Consider the following 27,589-nt stretch of genomic DNA (forward strand, 5'->3'; position numbering starts at 1 on the left):
AATGAATGGTAAAAATAAATATTTGCATTAATTGAAAGATACTCATTGTAACCTACGTATAGTTTAATTTTTGAAAGTTTAGTAACCTGCAGTATCCATTACTACATTGCCTGCATTTACTCCAAATTTAATACAGCTGACCATACCCTCCTTGCAACACCCTCCCCCCTTAGCATCTGAGATATCTTTAGTTCATCTGATTCTCCCTCATACTTTGCACACATCATTCTACCATTGTTTGTATATTTGAAATACAGTTTTTTCTGTTTGCCTCTTCACAGCCACTCCTCAGACCCTTGTGCTAGCTGCTTCTCTCCCATCTAATGTTGAAATATGTCAGAGCCTTGGCCTCAGCCCTTCCTGCCTCCTTTCACTCTCTCCTTGAGTAGGCTCATCCAGTCTCATGGCTGACACTTATCTATACATACTTTCTAAAAACTTTCCGATCATTGTCTTCATACCAGAAACGAATTCTGAGATCCACATAGCCAGCTGCCTGCCTCTCCCTAAATGATGAATCAGGTAAATTCATAGATTTGGTGTTACTTTCCATTTTTTCTGTTTTCTCAGTGAAATAAAAGTGAGGCCATGTGTTTGCTTTAGCAGCATGTATGCAGAGCCTGTGCAAAGATGACACACAAACTCATGAACTGTTCCATACTTTTTATAAAAATATTTTAAGAATCAAAGCCATGAGCTGAGACTGAGGAGTGGGAGCAGGGAGAGCAGAAGTTTGAAGAGAAAGAAGGTTTGAAATAGTATCCCCTCTTCAAGATAAGTGGGAGAGACTACTGTTGAAACAAATTGATAGAATTACTTGTGAGGGCTGAGAGCTTGCTCTGAAATTTATACTCATAAATTTTAAGAAGGACCTGTTAGCATGGTTATTTTTTTTCTAGCCATGTTCAATGGTTTTAAGTACAGCAGAGTAGGGAGAAATAGGGTATTTGCCTCATGAGTGAGTGTCATGGAGGGAAGAGGGACAAAGAGTACAGTGACAGATATAGAATAAATTGATAATGTGGGAAGAACATGAAGGTGTGGACAGATCAGGAAAATTGGTAGATTCAATGGGTTGGGATATGGCAACTCCACAAAGTAGAATGACTTCAATGTGATTACATATGGAGACCAGAGGAGCAAAAAGGAAGATGGCTTCTGTAGGTCTCTTCAGTTAACCCCAAGGTAAAGGAGCAAAGAGCAAATTCTTTTAATTTTTATCACTTTATAAATTTACTGAGTTGTTCTTGAGACTAATTTGGCCCAAAGTCTGGTTGAACCAAATGTGCTTTGTGTGGTAGACCTGAAATGTCTTGAAATTTACATTATAAACCCTCAAGTACAAAATAGTTATGTTTACTGTAATCATATATCTTTGGAAAGAAATTGAGAGGAAAAAATACATACACACCAGTATGTATATATGTGCCTGTGTATCTTTTATATTTGTACATATTTACCATGTCTGGGGCTTTTCAGTCCTTCCTATCAAGGTGGGTTCCCATTTGGCACTGTATTCCATTTCTTTCCAACCTGAAAAACTTCCTTTAAGGAGCATTTTTTGCATAATGTGCAGGTGATGAGTTATCTCCAATTGTGAGTACCTGAAAATGTCTTCAGTCTACCTTCATTTCTAATGAATTGTTTTGGGGTTGAGCTCTTTCTTACTCCACTTTAAAAATGCCATTCTAAAATCTCCTGGCTTCTCATGAGAAGTCAGTCTCTGTATTGTGTGTTAGTCGCTCAGTTGTGTCTGACTCTTTGTGACTCCATGGACTATAGCCCATCAGGCTCCTCTGTCCATGGAGTTCTCCAGACAAGAGTACTGGAGTGGGTTGCCATTCCCTTCTCTAGGGGATCTTCCCAACCCAGGGATCGAACCTGTCTCCTGCATTGCAGGCAGATACCTTACCATCTGAACCACCAGGGAAGCTTTGTATTATGTTTCCTGTATGTAATGTGGCCTTTTTCTCTGGCTGCTTTGCAAGGCGTCTATAGCTTTCAGCAGTTTGACTATGATGTGTGCCTAGGAGAGGGTTTTTATGTATCCTCTCTGGGGTTTACTGAATTTCAAGGATCCCTTTCGGTTGCAGTTTTCAAGAGTTACTCCTTTTCCAGTTTATGTTTGCTTTGGTAAACTTCCTAGTGCCTTTAAAAAGTGGTTCTATATGTTTGGTCCCAGTTTAATCACTGCCATCTGTGGGAGGATTTGCACAAACACGTCACTCTACTGTGGTTGTACCTTAAGTTCTCTCTTACTAACAAGCTGGGGTGGAATGGTAGACACCTGCTCACACACTCACAGAAATAGATCCATGTGATCTGGGACTCAGTAAAACGCTTTATTTTCTCATCTTTTACTGTGTTGTTTAGCCAAGAACAGCATTTTGAGAGAGCAGTGAGGGGTAAAAGTTAGAAAGAAGCATACACAACTGTACATGACATTAAATATTATTTTTTTCTTTGGAGTGACTTTGAAGGTTTTGAAACTGAGGATTAAGTCCATTTCACCTGCCTTCATTTGTCAAGTTTTTTTAAAGCTAACATGCCCTCCAGGCAGCATGAGCATAAACCATAAACCATTGCCCAAGTGGTTGTCTAGAAACTGGGAGTCAGCTGCATCTAGTTTGAGCAGCTGGTTGAGACTGGGTGGGGCCACCCACCCTCCAGCTGGGCATCCACAGGTGTCCATTGCTTGGTGATCTTTTAAATGTGCAGAAGCCTGTAGCTTAGTTACACCTGCGCAGAGCGATAATTATCCACCAGTCACCAGCACCTTTCCCCATGCCCTCCACGCTCCCTACATCTCCAACTGCCATGCTGCGTTATTCATTATCCTGTGAATACCTGAAGCCACTTGCCTTGGGAAGCTGGTTTGAGGTTTGTTCTTCCTGTCTTCTGGTTTGACTGCCTTGCAAATAAACCCTCTTTTTGCTGCAGACCTTGGTGTCTCAGTGTTTGGCTTGCAGTGTGTCTGGCAAGACAAATCTAGTTTGGTAACAGATGTGGTGAGGCAGCCAAGAGGTAAGTAAAAATAAAGCTTTCACCTGTGGCTCGTTGGCCCCTTGCAGGCACTGAGGACCTGGGGACGAGCAGACCCTATGGCTCTCGCTCCCCATCCCCACATCCTCTGCCTGCCTTTTGTGTGGAGAAAAACTTCAAAGAATGAATTCAGAGAAATGAAGGTGTTGAAGCAAAGGAAAACAAGACAAAATTACACTACTTCAGCCATTAAACGAAGCCAAGGCCCTTTAGTTCCTCCTCAAGGGCTACAGATAATATTCTAAACCACATCCTTTGAGCTGTTTTGTAGCCACCGAAACCCCCACCAGGTAGAAGAAGTTAAATATATGATGACCAGACTAGCCATGAGAACTGGCCCCAGAGAAATGGGAACAAACAAACCCTAGAACCAAAGATTAAGTGTACTTAATACAATCAAGATGACACTGATCAGACCACTTCACGACCAATTTCAAGATGACTGTCAGAACTGACGGTGCTGTTCTGCATGCAGCCCCTTCTCCAACTATAAAAGTTCTTGCCCACTGATTGTCCGTGAGGAGTTGGCTTTCAGACTTGAGTCCACCGTTCTCTCCCATTGCTGGCCTCCAGAATAAAAAACTTTCGACCAGACTTGCCTCTCAAGTATTGGCTTCTGAGCGGTGAGCAGCCAGACCTGATTTGATTTTCAGTAACACATTTTGGAGGTTTGGGGCTTTTGGGTTTGGAAGACTTCTTTTGGGTGAGTAACTTCATTAAAGAAACACAACTATGCCTTGATTGTCTTTGCAACCCTGAATGGATGATGGACCAGAGGCCCACTTGGAGGGACTTTGGCAGACAGTACGGAAGGTTACAGGCCTCTGTATCTGGGTCACAGGCCCAGGGCCATGGTTTTGTTTTAGTCTTGCTTGTCCATGTATGTGTGTGTCTGACTCTAAATGTTAGGAATTGGCTACTGGGGATTGAGCTGAGGTGTCCAAACAAACCTTGAAAATGCTTTACCAGGAGCTAGACTGTCAGATGGGGAAAAGCATAACTTTGTACATATGCCTGAATGTCCCATTCCCCTTCTGAGAGATTTACTAAATACCAGGGTTACCTTTGCCCCTGGGCAAATGAGCATTAAAGTACCACCAGAGCAGGCTTGCAAATTGCAGGCTGTACCCCAAAGAGAAGAGCCTGCAGCTATTCCAGGAGAGATTGCAAAGAGGAGTCCAGAGGCCTGGGTGGACAAGAGATCAGCAAGAGCAGAGAGCTAGGCCTATATAAGTTAGGGCATCACCTGAGGTCGGCTTATACAGGATTTAAGAGCAGTCAGATTGTAAAAAAGGCTCATGGGGCAGTCCCTAAGCCCTGCACTGTCACTGATCTGTCCGCAAAGTGTGGGTCTCCTGTATGAGAGCTGACAGATGCCTTTTCTTGCACTTCTTTGTTTTAAATCCCAAGAGTTGTTTGCTTTCAAGTGGGAAGATCTGATGCTAAGAGTTAAGCAACAGTACTGCCAGACAGTACTTCCTCGAGGATTTAAAACTTCACCCATCATATTTGGAGAAATCGTGGCAAAAGATTAAGGGACCCTCAACTAAATGAGGAAGGTAGGATGGTATTCAGATTACCAGTAAGACAAAGGACACTTAAGACCAGAATATGATTTTTATTTCTTTATTTTTTTTGGCTATGCTGGGTCTTCGTTGCTGTGCAGGCTTTTCGCTAGTTGCGGTGAGCAGGGGCTCCTCTTCGTTTTAGTGCTTGGGCTTCTCGTTGTGGTGGCTTCTCTCGTTGCTGGGCATGGGCTTTAGGCATGCGGGCTTCAGTAGTGCAGCTCCCAGGCTCTAGAGCACAGGCTCAGTAGTTGTTGGCACATGGGCTTAGTTGCTCTGAGATGAGGGATCCAACCTATGTGCTCTACATTGGCAGGCAGGTTCCTATCCATTGTACCACCAGGGAAGTTGCCAGAACGTGATTTTGATTTCAGCCTTTTTGGTTGAACAAGGCTATCAGGTATCCAAGAAAAAGCAGAGTTCTCAGCCCTCTGGTAAATATTTGGGTTTTGAACTCTCACAAGGACAGAGACTTCCCCTCTGACAGAAGGGGAGCTCTAGGCAGAGCTGCAGCCCCCACCAAGAGACTGCTGCAGGAATCTCTGGGAGTGGCCGGCTTCTGCATATTTGGGTCCTCAGCTTTGGATGCACAGCAAAACCCCTTTCAGAAGTTCTTAGAGGAGGAGATAATGAACCTCTAGACTGAAGTTGTGGAGAATAAACATTCTGAAGCCCAGTTTCATCTTCAACAAACGGGACCTTATGAGGAACTGGCCAGGAGAGGGAAACCACACTCGGGAGGAATATCAACCCCAGCTGCTCCCAGTGGGCCAGTGAACCCCCCACAGATCTTAAGTTTCTATTGAGGAAGAAGCCATGGGAAAGAAGGTGAATGGGGTTGCTGTGGCGGTGGGCTTGAGAAAGTAAAATTCAGAGAGCAATTTAAATAACTCATTAGTTATCAGATTGTTTTTTGTTCCGCTTTCTCTTTGTTTATAACCTCCCAGGCTTGGAAGGACAGTTCAGTGATCATAATTTTTCAGTCTTTGGCAAAAGTAGGTAATTTCTCTACCTTTTGGCTGTCATCCAAAACCTTCTGTATTTGATCATGCTGACCCCTTAGTTGTGCCTGTCATTAATTGTTGACCATCCCTAACTTCACTGTGACTTCAGGTGTGACTGTTGAATTAGGCTAATCAGTAAATTTCCTGTCCTTTGTATTTTCTTGACTAAGTGAAAATTTGGTCTTCTCCTCCTGTCCTCAGAATAAAAAACGAAAACCAAACCTTTGGCATCTCCCCTTGCTAAGGTTCTGTTTGGCAAAGATATTTCAGAAACCACACTTAACTTTCCCAGCCTGTGTCCCTTGCATATTATCTGAGTGTTTCTGTCAACTGATAATGATCAAGACACTCAAATAGGTAAAAAGTATTATAAGACAGAGATCCCTGGCTCACAGTAAAGTAAAATCCCCAAGGATGAGAGTCTTAAGTTTTAATATGTCTGGTATTCTGTGTGCCCTCAGAGGGTACATAGTTGTCCCCGCTCCCAACCTGGTACATATTTATCTACAATTTTTATTACCAGTGTTGGGCCTGTGAATACCCTGACAGCTGGTGCCTAAGTGGTATTTGTTTGGGATCACAATGTTAACTTGAGGGACTTGCCTGGTGATCCAGTTGAGATTTCTCCTCCCAGTGTTGGGGGTGCGGGTCTGATTCCTGGTTGGGGAGCTAAGACCCCACATGCCTCCCAGCCAAAAAACCAAAGCATAAAATGGAAGCAATGTCATAACAAATTCAATAAAGACTTTAAAAATCATCCACATTAAAAAAGATGCTCACTTGAAACCAGGAACATATTCTCAAATAAGTGCTTAAGAGATTGATTCAAGCCCATGTTAGGCCTTATCAGCAGGAATTAGCCAGAGCTGTCCTTGCCCCTATTCCTCAAGAGTGAGAAATGGTCAAAAGGTAAAGTGGGGACAGAAACCCACGTTCAAATCCATTTTGATTGCCTTCACTAATCCAGGTGCTTTTAAGACTGGTATGTCTCCCAGGCAGCATGTAGCCTAAACAAGATGCTTGCCCAAGCTCCTTTAGGAACCTGGAGTCAGGCATGTCTACTTCGAGCTGAGCTGGTTCAGACGGGGTGGAACCATTGGCCCTTCATCTGGGCATGCACAAGTGTCCATTGCTTGGTGACTTTTTGAACATGCAGAGCCCTCCGGCTTAGGTACACCTGCACAGAACAGAAGACTCCCACACCTTTTCCCAGTCACTTTCCCCTTGCTCCACATGCTTCCAATGGCTGCTTTCTTCATCCCATAAATACCCCAGACCCCTTGCCTTGCAGGGGGTAGAATTTGAGATTTGTTCTCCCATCTACTTGGCTGCCTTGTAAACCCTCTTTGCTGCAAACCTTGGTGTCTCAGTGTTTTGGCTTGCTGGGCATTGGGCAGGAGGAACCTGGTTTGGTAAACAGTTCGTGTCTGGGTTTTCGGAGGCAGGGCAAACCTTTTATTAGCAGTTAGGATGTCTTCTGTGTTTTATGACTACACAGACATCATATGAAGATGAGTGTAGTAAGATATAAATTTACCACTGAGCACAGCTAGGGAAAGTGTGCTTAAAGAAAGAAGGCAGGGTTTAGGGCTCACAGGCATCCCGTAAGGGTTAAAATTTTGAGTGTCTGGTTATTCTTACACTTTGACAAGTTCTAAGAACTGTGCTGATTCAAAATAAGGACCATGAGAAGAGACAAAGGCACTCATACTGAGAGGTGATGCAATTGTGGAAGCTGTAATATGGGAGAAATGCCTTACATCCCAGAGCTCCTAGGAACGCTGACTTGGGAGATGGACTTTTATTTATCTTTAGCCCTGCAGACTCCAGGACAACCACACTGTTAGGTACAGACTTGAGACTACATCATGTCAGAGCGTGAACGCTTCGTGGCATTATCAGAAAACTTAGTTTGGGTAAAATTAAACTGGGATTTGGGTAAAACTGAACTGGGACTTTCTGTCTTGTTCTTTTCTTTTGTGGAAGGAAAAAGGAGTGGAATATATGAAGAAAATTGTTGATTCTCCATGCCCCAAAGCAAGACACTTAAAATTTGCAGCAGCTTACAACCTTGGAAGAGCTTATTACGAAGGAAAAGGTGTTAAACGATCAGACAAGGAAGCTGAAAGGTAATCTGGCCTAAGAACAAGATTTTGTTTTCATCAAATATTCTAAACAAAGAATAACTCACCTTCTCCTTCTCTTCTAGACTGTGGCTTTTTGCTGCAGACAATGGGAACCCAAAAGCTAGTGTGAAGGCTCAGAGTATCCTAGGATTGTATTACTCAACAAAGGAGCCCAAAGAGCTTGAGAAGGTAACAGTGGTCCATTTGATAAACTAGCATCATGTGTAGATTAATATTTGGTTCACTATTCCTTCTGTGAATGGAGGATGGTGAGGAGTAAGTATGTAGTCCTGTATAGCTCATAATTCTTTAAAATGTAAAGAAAACTTACATATTAGGATCTCCAAGCTCATCTCGCCCTTTCCTCAACTATGAATGCTGCCTCCTACCAAAGGAGACCACAGATGTGAGCACTTTGTGTGCTGTGGAAAACACACCTACAAAATACTCTACCATAAAGGTAAAAGAGGAGGGTGAGTTAGTACAGTGTCTTAATCATCAGCGATGGAAGCTGTTTCCAAGAAATCTTATAGGGAGGAGGAAATGAGGCTTTCAAGGCAAGCTTGTAGGAGGCACGTAACCACCAGCACCCGCTCCCTGCACCCCCGCCCCCCTAGATCCTTGGCAGAAAGCTGAACAGCTACCTGGAAATCCCTGTGAACTCAGACTCACAGGGCGGATGTGCTTGGACCTCATGCAGGTGTGTATCCTTGGTTGTCTTTGATCCTATCAGAGCTCCAAGTGGGCCTGAGAGATGGCCGCCATCTAACATCATCAGCTGGTCTCCTTGCTGTGCCGCTTCACAAAGCCTTTCAGACACTTGGTTCCTGTTTCCCACTTTCTCTGTGCTTCCTCTGGAAAACTTGAAAATCCCAAAACCTGAATAGCTGAGCTCAAGCCAATGACCTGGCCTGCACTGTGGGGAGACAACAGGGGAGCCTCCCTCAGCACCCTCTCTGAGGCCTGTGAAACTGGTGCCAGCCTGACCTGTGTTCAAGAGGCGGGAGCTGTGTCCTAGAGATGAATTAAATTCTACCTGGTGAATATTATGGAATTGTGCTTTTTCTTAGGCATTTTATTGGCATTCAGAAGCTTGTGGCAATGGAAACCTGGAGTCCCAGGGTGCCCTGGGGCTCATGTACTTCTACGGACAAGGTATCCGCCAAGACACTGAGGCTGCCCTGCACTGCCTGAGGGAAGCAGCGGAGCGTGGCAATGTCTATGCTCAAGGGAATCTTGTGGAATATTACTATAAGATGAAGTTCTTTACAAAGTGTGTTGCATTTTCCAAAAGGTGAGTAACTGGATAAAAGTATTTACAGAAACTTACTAGATGTTCTGTGCCTGGTCTGTTTAGTAGAACTCACTGGAGTATTGGAAATGATGGCTGTTGGCACTTGCAAAGTGGCCAGTGCAACTGAGGACTGAACTTGTAACTTTCAATGGATTTTAATTTAAACAGACACACACAGCCCAGGGCTACTGTATCAGATAGTGATTGATGAAACATCTGTGCCATCAATCTGCATGATTTCAATGCTCTTTGCTTTATATGCCGGCTAAGTGATCTTAAGCAAATTTTACTTCTGAGGGCACCGACTGTTCTTTTGCAATCTTGCAGAAGTATTTTCTTCTTGATTAAAAATAATAGTGAATATAAAGCATGTAACATAGCTTGGCACATGAGAAATATTTTTTCTTCCTACACCCTCAGGCACAGGTTCTGTAACTGCACAGTTACACTGTAGCTTGATGAGGACAGCAAATGAGAAAGGTTAAAAGACTCAACACTAACATAAAGGATATGGAAATTTGTTCTGAGGCCGTGTACTTTGCCACCTTTATCCACAATGCACAAATGCAACATGCCAGGAGAAAGAGACTGTGGTGTCCTCTAGAATGGCTGTAAGGCCATGCTGACATCGCCCTCCCTACACGCCCTCCCATAGAGCCCACAGGCACCCAGTGTGAAGTGGACATCTACACTGGAGGATGAAGGAACGCCTTTTGCCCTCACCTCCCCAGCATCATGGGCTCCAGGCAGCAGGCCACTTGACAGTGTGGTCTCCAGTGTCCCAAATCTCCCAAGTGCCCATCTGAGTAAAACTAAGACTTCAAATAGTCCTTTAAAAATCTTTGGAACTTTCCATTATTGTCCATGTTCCTGTTTCCTACAGTATCACAGCTGACATGGAATGGACTCTTCCATATAATTGTCCATCTCTGTATCTGGGTTATAAAGAATGACTTTTTATTGCCCACTAACATAGATGTGCAAGTTTCTCAATGTGTTTTCTGGTCCTCTGTGACTGAAGTCCAAATTCAAGGTTGATGTTTAAATACCCAGAGAGATAGAAGACTGCTTTTCTCTTCATTGTTTAGATCTGCAAAGTGGTAAGAGTTTTGGTAGTAATATTTTAAACGTAATGTTTTCTAGTGGTTATTAAGCCTGACAAGCATAATCCTAGAGGGGCTGTCAAGTAACCACTGTGGTTAGTTCCTCTTCCACTTGCGTTAGTTGGCTGTATTTACCCTTCCCCACACAGCAAACAATTCAGTTCTAAAACTTGTAGAAATGCTAGGGAAACCACTTGGGGCACAAGGAGAATTTCTGGATGTATTTATAAAAATGTAAACCGTAAGTGATAGTGTTTTTAAATCTGACGACTGGGTGTTGCAGGATTGCCGACTATGATGAGGTTCACGACATCCCCATGATAGCCCAGGTCACGGACTGTCTCCCGGAATTCATCAGCAGAGGCATGGCCATGGCCTCTTTCTACCACGCGCGGTGTCTGCAGCTCGGCTTGGGGGTCACAAAGGATGAGGCGACAGCCAAACGCTATTATTCTAAAGTAAGCCCTATCGCAAACATAAATGGACTCAATTAGAATTTCTAGGTTTTTAGTTGAGACTTGAACATTTTATAAAGTAGTGTTTTTTTCTTACTTACTATGCAGATAACCTCTGTCTACCCAGAAGTTGTTAGACATGCAGCTTGTTTGCAGACAGTTTTCTCATTCTTTTTAACATAATTAAGCTCAGATGGTAAAATTTCTATTTTTGATGCAAATTATTCTATTTCACTATCTGCAGCCTAAGGCTCAGCACTAAGACCTTAAAGCCTGAACAAGTATGCCTTAGTTCACCCAGAAAAAGTGTGAATCTCTATTTCCTTCTGTATACATTAGAGTACATTTCATTAAGGTTTCTTTATGCATGACATCTACTACAGCTAGTTAAAATAAGCCTTTTCATGTTTTAATCTATGTGATCAGTTTATTTCTACCAAATAGATTTCACATCTAAACGCAACTGTTAAAAACTGTAGAGGAAGTGAGAAAGGCAGTCATTATGAATAGTAACTGCAAATTCATTTTCTTAATAAAAAGAAAGCAAAAAATTGCACACCTGACATCCATAAGTCCAAATTGGAATTAGATCATAAAAATTTACATAATACACAAATTGTTCAGTTGGAGCAGGGGAACAGAGCAAAGAAGAATTTTCTAAGTCCCCTGCCTAAAAATCTGATTATGTTATAGCAGTGGTTCTCAAAATTATTTGCATGTTAAAATCACATGGGTATCTCTTAAGAATTCCAAAACCTAGGCCTTATTTCAGAACAATTTCATGTCCTAGAATGGACACGGGCAGATTTAAGTTCCCCAGGAGGTTGCAATGTGTCACCAAGTTTGGAACCCTAAATTACTTTGTTGGAAATTAAATGTCCACAGTATTAAACCCATATCAACACAAATATCAGAATATGGTACAAAAATACAACTAACCTTTGAGGTATCTACCATTACACCATCTTATCAGTATGAGTAGCAGCTGTCTTTTTTAAAATCTAAACATTCTTTTATTTTACCAGTTTCCAAACCAAGTCAGTTTTAGATTCTGTACTAGGTATCCTTTCCAAGTAGACATAAGCAAAGAGAACTCTGGGTGAGAAATATCCAGAAATGTGATACATGTTCATCCTAAACAAAACAACGTAATAAACAGGTACGACTGTAAAACTGTTTTCCTTAGGTTGGGAGATAATACAGACCCATCACTCAGTTTTGGTCACTGGATTTTATGGGAGATACTTCCTCTAACTTTTCTGCATTTTAAAAGTATACCCGTGAAGGGTCTGGAATCACGTCAGATGAGGCACAATAAGGGAAATTCTAAGTATTTTACTCCAAGAAAAAGGACTTGGGCTTCAGTGGTGGTCTTCAGCAGACTGCAAGGAGGGCACTGAAAATTCTCTCTCCCCCAAATGATAATAGCATGGTTATTTTTAGTATGATCTATTTTTCGTAGGTTAACTTGAATTCCCCTAATTAAGCAATTAGAGTAGAAATGTATCTTAATTACAAAATTCCCTTAAATCACTGTACTCTTCTTAAAAACAAAAGGTTTAACAGTCCAAAATATGTCTAAATAACTTTCTTTGAATTTGAAGGCTTGTCGTCTGAATCCTGCATTGGCAGATGAACTTCACACTTTACTTATTCATCAAAGAATTTAGATCACAATGCACTTCAACAAAGATCATCGATTCTAACAGCTTAGAATGTATGTATTTTTATAATTTTTATAACAGCTATGTTTTCTGCCTCGCACATTAGATTAACCTGGGTATTTTAATGGTGGCATGGTATTTTAATGGTGGCATGGTAACCTGGGTATTTTAATGATATCATGATGGCATGATACCTTCATTCTTGAATTTGTATAATACAGCTTGAAACCTAGCTAACAAGATCAAATTGCAGGAAGAGTCCTCAGAGATCCAAGTCTTAGTCTAGAGAGTGGCCCAGATTGTGTCAGGTATTGAAAACTATTCTATAGAGCCAGTGTTTTTTTCCATTCTTAAATAGTGTCCTGAAACACTTGATGCAGTCTTAGCTTTAATAGTATAAGTGCTACAAACTTACCAAAAAAATGACAAAGTTTAATTCTTTAAATTTCTTTAATCTTTACTTTTGTGAATTTTTAATAATTTTATTCAGTCATCTAAAACTTTAAAAATTCCAAATTGAAAGGAAAAACTTGAAATCTAAATTTGAAAATAAGTGGGTTTAAGAAGCTGCTTACAATTTTGCCTCTCTATATCTTCCCTTAAACATCTTAGTGAGTAAAACTACTATATTGAAACAAGATGTCTCTTTGAACTTCAAATCCTTGTCTATATTTTAAAATCCTCAGTGTATTTCAAAGATAAAATCTCAAATCATCTACCAGTATAAGACCTAGAAATTGTTTAATCAGCAAGAGACTTTCCTTATCCATTACATTTACAAAGGCAAAAGCCGACAGAAAAAATAGAATCCATACCCAAAAGATTTTAAAGGAAATACACATCTGTAAAATAAATATTGAAAGTATTGTTTAAGATACCCAAATGACACCTTCTTTGTAAATGTTTTGGCTTTATTTTATAAATCACACCTATCCTTTCTAAAGTGATTTATAAGAACTCAGCACTGCTAAGTCACTTCAGTTGTGTCTGACTCTGTGTGACCCCATAGACGGCAGCCCATCAGGCTTCCCCGTCCCTGGGATTCTCCAGGCAAGAACACTGGAGTGGGTTGCCATTTCCTTCTCCAATGCATGAAAGTGAAAAGTGAAAGTGAAGTCGCTCAGTCGTGTCCGACTCTTAGCAACCCCATGGACTGCAGCCTACCAGGCTCCTCCGTCCATGGGATTTTCCAGGCAAGAGTACTGGAGTGGGGTGCCATCGCTTTATCCGCATCTTAGCACTGCTGCTGCTGCTGCTAAGTTGCTTCAGTCGTGTCCGACTCTGTGTGACCCCATAGACGGCAGCCCACCAGGCTCCGCCATCCCTGGGATTCTCCAGGCAAGAACACTGGAGTGGGTTGCCATTTCCTTCTCTAATGCATGAAAGAGAAAAGTGAAAGTAAAGTCACTCAGTCGTGTCCGACTCTTAGCAACCCCATGGACTATAGCCCACCAGGCTCCTCCGTCCATGGATTTTCCAGGCAAGAGTACTGGAGTGGGGTGCCATTGCCTTCTCCGATCATAGCACTGGTAAAATACAATTAATATGTAGGCGCTGGTCACTAACGAAGTATTAAATGGCACAAAACTACCTGCTTTTGTTTCATGTTCTGGTTTGTCTGTATTACTTGAACTTCATTTTGTCTTAGATAACTTAGATAACTAAAGGGAAGAAATTTCAACAAACTTTAGGCCATATACTTCTCCTTAAATCTCTTAGAGTAGAAACTTAAACCATCCCTGAAAACCAGTCCTTTGCTTTTTGGATCTCTACTGAAGACTCTGTTCTTCCCCAGGAACAACTTTTCCATTTCTCTAGCCCACTACAAGATTTCATAAAAACCTAACTTAAAGCATTCTACAATACAAACCCACTTGCTTTGCTCTTGTTTTCTTAATAGCATCCATAGAACATTCCTTCAGTTTATGAAGATCCATATTCCCAACTGGTATTTTCTTCTCCACACTCAGTCCATTTCCTTGAGCCTTTAACAATCTTAAAACAGAAATGCAATAAAGCTGTGTATGGGGACTTTAATCGCACTTTTTAATAGGTCACTCTTCAGTCTCCAAAGTGAAGACCACTTTAACGGCCATTAGAACACAGGTCTGAGAAATCCTAAGGGTAGGAATGTGACATGTCATATTTTGTGATATGCTATGCTTGCATGTCCTAAGTGAATCCAACACAGAAGTTAAAATCACAGTTTACTGTAGTTACCATAAGGCTGGCACGTCTAGCACAAGTGAGCCCCTGAAAACTATTACTACCACTGCCACCAGCCATGATGCATACCTTGACCTGTGACTGGAGTCAGTCTTTAAGGGAGGTGAAGCTTCAAGATCATTAACTGTTTACAAAAAAAGAAAAATCAAAACTTCGGTTAAGTCCTTATAGGTGATAACTTACGAAGAAGTAAGACTTAAGATTGAGAAGTCATAACAGCTCTGGTTTAATTACAGAAGATGGGCACTTCGAGTAATTGCTGTGAAGTTCCTGGGCTTTCTGACCTCACTCTGCTTCTCTTCTCTGAATGTCTTTTCTATGTTGCTGTGAATGATCATTCCGAAGTACAATATCTTGGTTTGAGAAAAGCATCAAAGAGCTGTAGCTAACAGAATCTCAGAGATAAAATTTGCTTTACTAATTTTTAATCATTTCTCTTTCAGAACTTATGTTTTATATCAAGAACTTGGCAGGTATGCTCTAACAATGATATAATCAATACCATTTTAATAGACATTTACATAGTATTTTTCTTTCATGGATTTCAAACTGAATTTCTGCTTAATTAGTTTCTTTCAGTATTCCTGGAGGGTAGAAAGGGGAAGTGTTTCCTTATCACTGCATAATAATAAATGGTAAAACCCAGGAAAATTAAGTCCCTTGTCCATGCCCTACTACTGAAAACAAAGCAACGTCTGTACACCTGATGCCCGTCCTAGTCCCCAAGACTTGATGACACAGTCAAGTCATGAGCAGCACGAAGTAACTTCCCTCCTCTTTGTTTCCCCATCTCATTCCTGCCTGTCTTTCAAAATTTAGCTCCCATCCCACATGCCGAATACAGCTTTTTAAGCACCCATTTGGCTCTTCTCACTCAACTAAAAATCATATTTTTCACATTCATTCTGGGAGAATGGCACAACCTTTATACCTCCTTACAGAAGAACTCACATGCACAACATTTTCTGCAAACAAGGCACTTGATATATATCTGAACTGCCTTCAGTGTTTCAAATTATTTTTTGAGAGAAAGATACAAGCATCTTAAACATCAGAGCTCTGATTCATTTTTATAATTTATTGCTTCAAATGCTTCAAACTATGGGAAATCTTTGGTAAAAATAAAGACAGGAAAATTTTCACAATAACTTCACACAAAGCATTGCACAACAATATTCAGTACACACAAACAGAGGAATGTTCAGAGTCCTCAGCGAGGAGATTAACTGTACAATGTTCAGAGTTCTTCATTTAAAACAAAACTTCATAAATATTTAAAATATTTCCTAGGTTCTTATCACATATCAACATTTATATTTCAAACAGTATGTTGTCCTTTAAAGGATTTATATTAAAATAAAAATAATTAACAAGTGTTTTTTTTTTTTTTTCTGTTGCCTAATATACAGCATCAAGTTTCCTCCCCAATTCTGCTTCATTCACATAAAACTAGAGGGAGGTAACTAGAAGTTCAGTGTGGGTCTCAGTCAAGCCCTCTGTGGAAAAGAGGAAAATGTTTCATGTCTATTAGTACAGACATTTCTCTGGTGGTTTATTTGTGCAGTCTCAAACCTGACAAGCTTTAAGTTGATCTAAATGAGTTCTCAGCTCAGGACACAATTCAGTTAGCAGCAGTTCCATCAGCACCTGAACCAACAAAGAAAGAAAGAAAAAGTCTTTTTCTCTGAAGATTTATTCAGATATCTACATCTAAGACTAAAATTTAATTTTAAGCCTGAGATGCTCCTCGGTGAACAAGTTGCTCTCCAAAGGAATCCATATTCTATAAACTCCATTCAGATTGATTTATTTCATGGTCCATTAACCATCATCAGACCATCAGGGTATTTAATATTGCTCACTATTATAAGACAGACAGCTAGGAAACAGTTTGCTTTGTTGAAATAACAAAGCAAAGCAGTCAGGCAGAGATGTTACAGCACAAGAGAGAAACAACAGCAGGCTGGGAAGAGGAGGTGGCATCCACTGGGAGTGGTTTTTTTTTTTTTTCTTAAAGCAAATTGAACAGACAAAAATAAAGCAGAGAAAATGGGTTCAGTTATAAGTAATAAAAATGATTACGAGTATAAAGAATTAAAATCTACCCCCATATGTGAACAGAAATGTACAACTGAAGAAACAGTGAATCCTCTGGGAGGCTTTACTCACGTATAGCAGGTGCTTATTGGCTCTCTTTTCTTGAAGTGCATTGAATATTTTTATTATACCATAACGGGCATTTTGCTGTCCAACAAGGCTCTGAAGCATATCTGAAAAATTAAGTTTATATTCCAAGCTGCTACTGATACAAGTGCGCCGTGCACAGACCTCCAGTAAGGCCCTGCCCTGCGCACCCAGCACATAAAGGCGCTGAGGAACTTGAGAGGCAGGTTCTTGCCAGCGTTTCAGGAAAAAATAGTTTTCTGACAGGCATTTATACAGACTATAATTTTAATACCCCAATTAAAACCATAGCTCTCAAAACAGGGGGTTTTAAAGTATAAAATTCTGTTATCTAAAACATTGTTCTAGTGAAATTATAACCAGTACTGTTCTTTTGGGGACTCTTCAGTATAATTTCTTAGCAAGGGACAAGACATGATTTGAAAGAAAAAAGTATGATCACTTTTTTTCACTGTAAATAATGTTTCCTAAGTGGCAGATGCCTTAGTGGGGCTGACGACACTCCCTTTCTGTCCGACTTTCAGAAGCAGAACCCAGGCCTCACCTGGAATGTTCTCGAGCAGCTTCTGCTGGGCTCTCTGCTTTGTTTCCTGGCTGCGCGCGCGGCTTTGTTCTTGGCGTGGGATTGTGTTTGGCGGTGCCAGCTTCCCATTGGGCCAAAAAGCATCCCGGAAAAGGTTGATGTAGTAAACCAACATTTGCTCACTGAAAATCCAGTTCACTGTGTCCCGAATTTGTCTTTTAAGAGAAAACTACGTCTCAGATGAGGTTTTTAAAAATTGTATTCTCTGTTTCTCAAAAGGCATTTATCAGTGGGTAGGTTAAGATACAGTGTGATCTAGGCGTTTGATGAATAAACTAGGAATTGGATTTTTAAACACTGACTCTGAAAGTTATTTTTCATTTTGGTAACACTGATGGCCATTCATTCCTGCAGCTCACATTTCCACTGTTACTGACTTCTCTAAATGTTTGCCACACGGTGTCTTTCAATTTTGAAAGGCAATAACTGAGAGGAGATGGATTCATTTGAAGTTGGCAACTACTCTAACTGTGCACGGTACTTAACATACTAATTTCTCCATAAAGTGTTGCAAGCTGAAAACATCCATCCATGTAAAGACAGCGAAAAACGGCCTGAAGACCTTCCTGAGCTCTGGCAGTCCCGGGGAGAAGCAAGCGTCTTCACTGGTCGTCCCTTGGGGCTGCTGTGGCAGGGGGTGCTGGGCGGAGTTCTCCAACCCGGGAAGCATCTCACAGGCTCACGAGGCAAAGAGGGGAGAAGATACCCCTTTCCCCACAAAAGGGAGCACTCTGAGAGGATACACTGCCGCCCAGCCACTCCAACCTCCCACAGGAATAAAGACCGACAGACCCTGACCCGCAGAGTTATAAGTGGCTTTTATGCCCGGTCACTCAGGTCTTGCATAACGCCGACTTCAGCAGTCCAGTTCCAACCACCCACAGGATTGCTGCTGTCAAGAGACCAGCAGAGCTCACAGGAGGAGCAGTCCTGAGGGTGGCGGGAGGTCTCTGCAGGAAAGGGGAGCAGAATCACCTTCCACTCTTAGCACCAGGAAGGCCTGAGACTTCAAACTGAATTTACAAATAATCAATCAAACAGCCCTTTAAGAATCTGACATCCCAACCAGATTTTTAAAGGGACGATGTCTGGTTTTCAGGAACAGTATCTGAAATAGATGTTTCAAGCCCAGCACTGTGCACAGAGTAACCCAGTCACCAGTGAAGTCCAGAGTCCACTATGAGTCAGAACCGTGGTAATCCTGTAATTGCATGTCTCCTAAGACACTTCCCAGTACTGCTTAGACTAAATCAAATAATTTTATTAATTCAGTGGGACTTCTGCTTTAGGAGAGAACCTGCTGACCTGCCTAATAAAATCTACATCACAAAACAGTTTGTCTTGCCTGGAGTCTTTAGGTTACCCACTGAGTGGGCACTGCATGAAGAAATGAAGAATGAAAATTTCAATTCGCAACTTAGAATTAGGTGAGTGGCTTTTCCCAAAGGCCATCTCCTACATATCTTCTATCAATTCAAGTCTGACTTTGTATTAGCCAAAACCGTAGGAAGCTTCTGAAGCCATTCTGGAACGTGAAATGACAGTCAGTACCAGGCAGGAGGCACATGGAGCTGCTGCCAAACTTCATGGTGTGGCATTGTCTGCCTGAGGCAGAAGAGCAGAGGGCGGGGTGCTCCGCCACTTCTCTACCTGAGGACAAGCCCCCTGAGCCAGCAGCCTGGAGATGCCTACCCGGTGCCCCTCCCCCGGCCAGGAAAACCACTGCCTAATGTGTTCACTGCTGTCAACCCACGGCTGCTCATCTTAGCATTAAGAGCCAACATCATAAATCGAAGCAAGGAATGTATACGTGACTTTCTGAAACTAGAAATGTGCAAGTCTGGAGTTCTGAGAAAAATGGGGCCATTCTGAAAACTTTATCCAAGGCCTTCATCAGACTGAAACTGTAAGTTAAACAGGGCATTTTTCTGTTTAAAACAAAAGCCCACGATACTGAGTCAACCAAACAAGTAACTAACACCATTAAAAAAAATCTTAGAAGTAAATTCTGGTTTATCACCACAAAGGAAATATATTCTATTTGCAAATGAATAAAAATATAAAGTGTTCTTTATTATGTTTCCCACAAAATTTATAATATTTGTGTAATAAAACTATCACTTTAGCCTTGTACACACATTTGACAACTAAATTTTTCACTTTGAAAAATATCTGATAATCATCTTAAATGTATTTTGCTGTTAAATTGATTTCCCCCTCAATTTTAGCATTTGAGTCTCAGTTTTTCTTGTGTGGGAAAGTCATGTTGCTGACAGTTGAAGAGTGCTGAGTATATGTAACCTTTATGTATATGGATAATGTGCTACAGTTTAGAATACACATATGGCTTACATAGCAGTGTAACAGGATATACACACCCCTCATGGATACTCAGGTTTCATCTAACAAGAGAATATACTATTTTAATGCCACCTCAACCCTAAAAAAAAAAGTATGGTTTGCAGACCCTTCAAATAAATACTGGCCATGTGCTGCTCATCCTACTTTCCTTTGGCTCAAGAGTCTAAGCCTTTAAACTGAACCCCATCATGTGACATAAAAATGCTGCACCCACGGTACTAAAACCAGCCATCAGGGTCAACAGAGAACTTTACAGAACAGTCTTCCGACCCTCATCAGCCAGCCAGCGGGAGCATGCGCCAGCTTCTGTCATCTGGTGCACCGTGTGTTCTGGGGGAGAGAGTCTTGCAGAAATTTGCTTCCCTCTCCAGTCTTAGAATCATATCAGAAATCAAAGAGAAACTAAGAGACCCTCATTTGTGGAGGTAATCTGACTGTTAAGGCAAAAGGTAGGGCATGAATTCAAATACTAATTTCGTGCAACTTACTTGTTGATGGTTCTTCCAAAAGTGACCTGAACGAGAGCAATCAATGTTCTTCTCACCCATTTAAACACTGAAATATAAATCAGAGGGAAAGCATCACCACAGGCTATCACAGTCGTGACGTCTTCACAGCAGCACAAAGCATAAATCTCACCATATCATTCAACCTGAGTCCTGACACCAAGTCAGGGGCGATGAGTTCCAGAATTTGCGTCCAGGTTAGCAAACTTCACTACCCAGGAGAATTCTAATAAGCTTTCATTTTCTACTTAGCAACTGATGAAACCTACAGTTTTTCTTTTTTTCAGCTTTTCAGTGCCTAACAACAACTGAGCTAGCAAGTGGAACTAAAAACTTCATGAGTCCTTGGGCTGTTGACGTCTTGTTTTCCACTAGCGGACGGTGCAAACCCAGACAGAAGATTTCTGTCTGGCTTCTTGAAGCCAATGTTCTAACAGTGCTGTGAATGAGAAGCATCTGTGGTCAAATGTTGATGAATATTCTGAAATATTTATGAACTGCTGGACCTAACTGCTCCCTTTGAATACTGCTGTGTAGACCAGGGGCTTTATATATTTTATGCCTGTGCGGGAAGAAAGGGGAACTGGGAAGACCCAGGATCCCGAGTGAGCCATGGACCCAGCACTCCTGCGCCACTGCCTGGAGCAGGCGGCCGCCATCCCCTCCTCCCAGCCTCTGGCGCCTCACCTGGGAAAGGGCAGTGTTAACACAGACTTTTTTTTTTTTGCTCAAAGAATTGCGTCAATATTTTGTGTCAAAGAGTTTTGTGAAGGGTGCTTCCTACAGACCTAAACTCTTAACTATTAGCATTAGATTAGGAGACACATTGCTTTAAGTGTAGAATATGAATATAAACCAAAAGAAGGCAAGGAAATGCTGTGAGGATATTTTTGACCTGCAAATTATAATCAAAACCAAATATTCCCTTTATATAGTCACCTCCATGAACTGAAATGTTTAGCTCCTGACACATGGCTTGGCTATGATAGGGCCAGGAGTTCAGGTCTCCTGCACCAGTAAGAAAAAAATGAGTAAATTCACAACCACCTCTACAAATATCAATAGCAGTTAACACAGACTTGGAACTAGGCTTGAAAACATTCTCAAGTCATTTCTAACTTTTAAAATGTGTCCAGGTGCAGTAATGTCAATCCTTTAAGCAAGAGTCCTGTCTTGGAATCAGAACCATGCCTCAGAAGTGCCCTTCATGTTTGATGGAATTCAGAGCACCCAGGAGGCGTGTGTCTGTTGGGAGGATCACCTGTGCACCTTCTAGGGCAGCAGAGAGGTGGCCACACCCAGAGAGGGTCTAGGACACGGGCGGCTCCAGGAAGGATGCCTGACAGCCGAGTGCCTGGTCATAAATGTTTAAAACAGCTGTATTTCTGGTCCCTTTTCATAAACTGAACTAGAGCAGGAACCAAAAATAGCTCTGCTACAAATTCTCTCCCGCCACCAATTCCCTTGACTCTGCTGTGTTTTCCTAACCTTCTCTAGTCCCCCAACACACACACACACACCCATTATTCCTTCCAAGGACTCATCCCTTCAAAGCCACGTGGCAGCTGCAGCAACACTAGGATTTAGCTGATGGCAAATAAATCACATCTCATTATCAATGATGTTCTATTTATTGCCCTCTGAAATGTCACTAGCAAAACCAAACATTCTTCTGAGCAGGCACGAGGAGGAAGTGCACACCGCGGAGACAGGACTTGGGGCCTGACTCCTGGCCTGACTGCCTCTGACACGTCCACCTCTCTCTCAGTCTCCCGGTGGCAGAGAGAACACACTGACCAAAGGCGAAGATGGTGCTTTCTCACTGTTACCAGCTCTGGAGGAGTCACGGTTTAACAGACCAGATTTCACTGAGGAAGAGTCAGACTCTCGGTGGGTGGAGGACAGGTTTGTTCTGCCTATACAAACATTAGCAAACATCTCAAAGTGCCTAAAATATAGACCAGCTATAGCTTTTTCATCGGAAAGGATCCTTCATACTTAGACAGTACTCCATCATGTGGATAGTTCTTAATTTACCACCTGTTTCGGAAGTTTGACTTAGTTCCAAATTTTCATTATTAAAATTATGCTCAAATGAACATCCTTATATATAAACCTCTGCCTGGAGTTTAGAATTTAATTGTGTCTGTTGCTCAATGTGAATTACATTTTGGGAACCCTTATACTGTAAATTCACTGAAGGAAGACTCTACCTCTGAGATGTCTTTGTTTCCCCTATGGAGTTATAGCTAAAACATAAGTTTCTGAAGTGTCTGCTGATTATTTTAGATTTGGTTTAGAGGAAGAAAGAAACCACTGAGCTTCTCCAGTGTCTCAGTCAGTCAAGAATCTGCCTGCCATACAGGAGATCCAGGTTTGATCCCGGGGTCAGGAAGATCCCCTGGAGAAGGGCACGACAACCCACTCTAGTATTCTTGCCTGGAGAATTCCATGGACAGAGGAACCTGGTGGGCTACAGTCCATGGGGTCGCAAAGGGTCAGACACGACTGAGTGACTAACACACACATTAGAGAAAGAAAAACTTAAATGACAAAGCAATCCCAGCACTATAAATTTTCTTGCCTCTTCATTCATCTACCCAAGCATTTTATTGATCACCTACTATGGATCACAGATGAGGCATTATAACAGACACTGAGGATTAAAAGACAAAGATGTGCTCAAGTTTATAACAGCCCTTGGAAGTTTCTTCATCTGCACAGAATTCTTTAAGTGGCATGTTAAGGGGTATATAAGTAAGAAGCTACACACAGCCTACCTCCTGTGTAGGACCAACTCTCAGCACTGTCTTTGCCCCAAGGGAAGAAATGCTCATCCAAGGGGACAGAGGCCCGGACACTCTCAGGGCAACACATACTGGCTGGCGGCGTGATATGCCTTGTGAAACCTGGCTCCTCCCATGTCTTCCTTTTCTAGGCACTCAGGTGTGCCTTTAGGCACCTGTAGCACCTCTAGCTTGGAGAAGGCAGTGGCACCCCACTCATACTCTTGCCTGGAGAATCCCATGGACGGAGGAGTCTGGTGGGCTGCAGTCCATGGGGTCGCCAAGAGTCAGACACGACTGAGCGACTTCACTTTCACTTTTCACTTTCATGCATTGGAGAAGGAAATGGCAACCCACTCCAGTGTTCTTGCCTGGAGAATCCCAGGGATGAGGGAGCCTGGTGGGCTGCCGTCTGTGGGGTTGCACAGAGTCGGACACGACTGAAGCGACTTAGCAGCAGCAGCACCTCTAGCTAGCACACCTCAGGCTCCAGGTGTGCCTGAGTATGCTGGCCTCATGACTCAGAGCAAGGTGAGTGTGGGCAGAGGGTCCCACTCAGGAATAGTGACAAGAGCCAAGCAGTGCAGTCTGACCTTTGACCCAGTGCTGCTCTGGGACAGGCGCCCGCGCAGGTCTGAGCAGAACAGTCTCCTGATCCTCTTGATGCTCGTTTCTTTGAAGTCCATCTCCCCCGGGGGCCTTCAGAGGAGGATTTCTCAACGTGGTACTGCTGTTACTCGGGTCAGGAGAACCCTGTGTTGTGGGGCTGCCCAGGGCTCTGGGGGTGTAGATGCACCAGCCCTGGCCTCCACCCAGAAGATGCCCGAAGTGCCACCCCACAGGCTGTGACAGCCAGGAATGTCTCCAGACACACCCAGTGTCCACCGGGGACAAAAGTCCCCCATGCCTCCGTGGATGACCACTGCTCTGGGGCAGAGAGGTGGCTGAAAGCAGACTTGGCCATCCCTGCGTCCCTGGCCACATACTCACCTTTAACAAGTGGCTCTTCCTCTGCTGCGCAAAGTCAATTTTTGTATACCTTTTGATGATAAAGCCATGAGGCTGTGCTAAGTCCCATGAAAAGAAATTCAAAGCATTCTGGCTTTCTGTATTCAGAGGAACAAGGTGCAGGGTAATCAGGACCCTGCATTCTAGGAGCACAGAGATGAAACCTGTCTTAAGAGCCGACCTTGGTGTCTGGCTGGCCTGTGAAAGTATTTGCTGAATGGATATAAATACGTCTGCTTCAGGAACAAAGGCATGTTAAATATACGTGTGTCCACGTGTGTACAGCCACTTAACCTGAAAACACCACTGAATCGTAACAAAGAGGCTTACTTCCTCGAAGTTCAAAAATCTCCCCAATCAACATGAAACACGGTTCAGCCAAGGCATCCTTCCTTCCATCTGCGTCATCACCATAATCTGATAGGTCACTGTCCTCCTCTGCCTCCTCCTGGGGGAACAGAAAAGTCACGGAAAGCAGGTCACTCACCCAAGACAGATGCAGGCGCCATCCCTCTTGCAGTGTCAGTTCTGAATGATGTCCTCATGGTTCAACCTCAGACAGTCCTTCTACTTCCCTACATGCAGAACTCTAGGCCTTTTCCAAAAAGGTCAAAGTGTATCTAACCCCAAGGAAAAGCTTGATCCCAAAGCCTTATTCAAGCTCTAAAACAATTCTGAAAAGCCTCTGTCACTGCATTAATGAGGAGTGAATTCGCAGATGACAAAATAGTTGTCTAACCATTTGGGGTTTTAAAAGGCTTTTCAGCTTAAGTGATTTTAAATTCACTGTGTTTTACAGGCATGTATCATTAAAGTAATTTTTTTTTTAAGGCTCTGAATCAAGCTGTTATTCTGTATTTCAGCTAGTCTCATTTCCTGATCTTCATATCAGCAACTTTCAGTTGAAAACTCATTATATGCCAGGCACCAGGCCAGTGCAAATGAGTATGACGCGGCACTGGACTTTGAGAGGCCCTGGGCTCTCTGCGGAGGTGACCAGGAAACATGCGGCTGTTTCTGTAGCGGGGTGCAGAGCGGAGGCAGGGGTGCAGACATCAGCCAGAAGATGACAGCCGAGGAAGTCCATTCTGCTGTCTGCAGAGGGAGCAGCTGGCACTGTGGGACCAGGGCTTCGGGGTTGGACGGCAGAGGAGCAGCCGGGAAGTCTCAGAGGAGGAGTCCCCCCACCACCAGAGGCTGCGGACAGCAGGGAGGACCTGCGGCCTGAGGGCAGATTTCAGAGGGCAGATTCCTGCAGTGGCTGGGCCACAGGGGACATGGTGAGAGGTTCAGGGATAAACGGGAGGTGGCAGAGGTGAGGGGCCAAGTCGGACCGGACACAGCACATGCGGCCGTGAAGAGAGGCAGGGAGATGCTGGGGAGGCAGGTGGGCATGGCATCCCCTGTGAGCTCCGCTCCAGCTCACGATGTAGCAGATGCTCCTTCCGCGGTCACTTCCTTCTGTCCAAACTCATTAAACCAATTCCAATGAAGAGGTGGAGGGGTCCTTCACTGAACTACAGAGATGCCAGATTTCAGAGACGGGCTCGGATAACTTCCCGGAGAGCCAGGTGAGGGTCGCAGCCCGAGTAAGGAGCCCACTGGAGGGAAGCCTGAAGCCCGGGTATGAGATCACCCACGTCTGCTGTCTCCCTCTATTCACTCCTTCACCCACTCACATCACTGCCAGGTTCATCTGGCTTTGGAACACACCACAGCTTTCCATCCCGAGGATAAAGCTTGAACCCCGCAGCCTGGCACAGCCTTGCCCCTCCTCCTACCCTCTGCCTCATCTTCCATCAGCCCCCTTCCCAGAGCCATCCCCCAGTCCAAGACCTGCTGACTGTTCCCTAACACATCCTTATGTCCTGAATCTCATTATCAGCTCCAACTCCTCCAAAGTGAAGGTCCCCATCCTGGGGAACAGCCAGGCCGCCTCCCGTAGAGGGGCTTCCGCAGAACCTCGGCCGCATCCCACCCACCTACCTGCTTACCCGTCCTGTCCCCCAACACGACCGCAATGGGAACTCAAGGGGGTTGCTTTGTCCCCACGTGCAGCAGGCCTGCACCAACACCTGCTGCTTCACACAGCCTGCAAGAAGACGTTCGCTTAAATACGTTTCAAAGACATACAACGTTTAGACAGCTCACCTCCTGATGCGAGAAGAAGTCGCGAGGGAGTCTTTCCAAAAACGAGGCTAATGAAAAACTGGCTTTTTTCCCCTGCACGTCAATAACCTTGAGGTAGTCAGGAGAAGGGCTCAAAAAGGCATAAAGTGCTTCACTCTGACACAGTCTTTCATCCGAAAGCAGATTCTGTGGGAGAAAGAGGATTAATTCTTCCTACATGGTAGGAACACGTCTATGCACTGGGAGCCCCCAACATTAAGATGAAGAGCTGGCTATCTCAGGAAGTGTACTTTCCTCACAATTCTGAATCTAAAACCATTATCCTTTCCCCCTGAAAGAAAATGCATTAGCCTGATTCTCACAGATCTCAATGGCAAACAACTCTGGGGAGGTTGACTGGAGCTCCCTTATCATTCTGCTGGTGGGAGATACTGGCCCACAAGAGAACTCATGGCTTGGGGCAACAGAAAAGTCTCGCTTTACAAACCGCCTGCAGATTCAGGGGCCACCACCTTTCAAAGTCAACTTAACTGTCACTCGTCTGTGTTGGAACAAGGTACGTATTTGCACAGCACACCAGGATCTCATTCAACCAGTTTCATGGCTACCTGCGGACTTTGCACGTCAGCTGAGCAAAGAGCTCTGTGCTGCCACAAGGTGGTAACTGCCTGCCAGGCGGCAGCTTTCTGTCCCTGGGCTGCCACACGCCCCAGGTGGTGCGTGCTTACATAATTATGTAACTTTTTATTGGCCCCTAAACTGGAAATTTCCTTGAAGTTCTCTATGTGCTTGTCTGGCCTTAGGAGAGAAGAAAGGAGGACATTGTCAGGTTCGTTTCTGTGCAAAGCAGGTGCTCCTGGCAAGACAGAAAGTCAACGATGTGACCCTAAGGATGTGCAAGTGTCTGGTACTCACAGACTCGGGATTGCGGGATAAACGAACCAATGAGAAATCCTGCCCCACGGATGGGGTGACCCCCTGGGGGATGGAACTCGAATTCTAAGGGCAGAACCCTCTCTGCTGGGAGAGGAGAAGAGAGGAGCTGCCCCATGAGGTTTGCGTTATCTTTGTTCAGATGCAAGTTGACATCTGATAAACCCTATGACCCTCCCTGGAAAAGCCCCTCTGAGCATGCCCAATACTACCACGCTGGGGATTGGGGTCCCAGGGGCACCCCGCCCCCAGCCCCCCACATTCCAGCGGTGGTCAGCTCCCTGTGTCCTGCAGAAGACTGGCCTGAGGCTGGAGGTTCTGCCTCAGGCGTGGGAAGGAGACTGCGGGCACAGGCCGCTGGACTCACTACTGCCTTCCCGGCCCCTGAGCGTGTTTATTCCTTTCACAGAGCCTTAAATGCTCAGCGGTATGTGAGCGTGGATGAGCAGGAGTGAGGTATTCTCCTTCCACCTTGATTTCCTGGCTAATCTACACTCTGACACTCCTTCATAAAGTCATAGGAACGGGTAACTAATGGTAAGCCTCAAATAATACAACAACCATAAACATGGAAGTGATTCAGGACGTGTTAAGTGTTTGGACTAAGTTATATTCTATT

At 43.5% G+C, this 27,589-nt stretch overlaps 2 protein-coding genes across 3 annotated transcripts in view; one reads left to right on the plus strand and one right to left on the minus strand.

Moving 5' to 3' along the window:
• Nucleotides 1-20,079, plus strand: part of LRP2BP (LRP2 binding protein) — a 34,949-nt gene extending 14,870 nt beyond the window's left edge. The window contains exons 6-12 of one of the 2 annotated variants that reach the window (XR_011462885.1): nucleotides 7,598-7,740; nucleotides 7,821-7,926; nucleotides 8,808-9,031; nucleotides 10,418-10,592; nucleotides 12,194-12,306; nucleotides 14,923-14,952; nucleotides 17,188-20,079. Coding sequence is in view for 1 of the 2 variants with exons in the window: in XM_070364300.1 (XP_070220401.1) it covers nucleotides 7,598-7,740; nucleotides 7,821-7,926; nucleotides 8,808-9,031; nucleotides 10,418-10,592; nucleotides 12,194-12,259 (714 nt within the window). In the remaining variant the exon portion in view is untranslated. Of the gene's footprint in view, nucleotides 1-7,597; nucleotides 7,741-7,820; nucleotides 7,927-8,807; nucleotides 9,032-10,417; nucleotides 10,593-12,193; nucleotides 16,113-17,187 lie in introns of those variants that run through there. The other variant, XM_070364300.1, reaches the window with a different exon arrangement.
• Nucleotides 15,985-27,589, minus strand: part of SNX25 (sorting nexin 25) — a 91,287-nt gene continuing 79,682 nt past the window's right edge. Inside the window, exons 14-19 of the mRNA XM_070364298.1 lie at nucleotides 26,059-26,223; nucleotides 24,238-24,355; nucleotides 20,096-20,162; nucleotides 17,208-17,401; nucleotides 16,649-16,749; nucleotides 15,985-16,126 (exon numbers count right to left, since the gene is read on the minus strand). Of these exons, the coding sequence (XP_070220399.1) occupies nucleotides 16,046-16,126; nucleotides 16,649-16,749; nucleotides 17,208-17,401; nucleotides 20,096-20,162; nucleotides 24,238-24,355; nucleotides 26,059-26,223 (726 nt within the window). The 3' untranslated portion in view covers nucleotides 15,985-16,045. The remainder of the gene's footprint in view (nucleotides 16,127-16,648; nucleotides 16,750-17,207; nucleotides 17,402-20,095; nucleotides 20,163-24,237; nucleotides 24,356-26,058; nucleotides 26,224-27,589) is intronic.

Source organism: Bos mutus, chromosome 27 (genome assembly GCF_027580195.1).
Source record: "Bos mutus isolate GX-2022 chromosome 27, NWIPB_WYAK_1.1, whole genome shotgun sequence".
NCBI classification, from domain to species: domain Eukaryota; kingdom Metazoa; phylum Chordata; class Mammalia; order Artiodactyla; family Bovidae; genus Bos; species Bos mutus.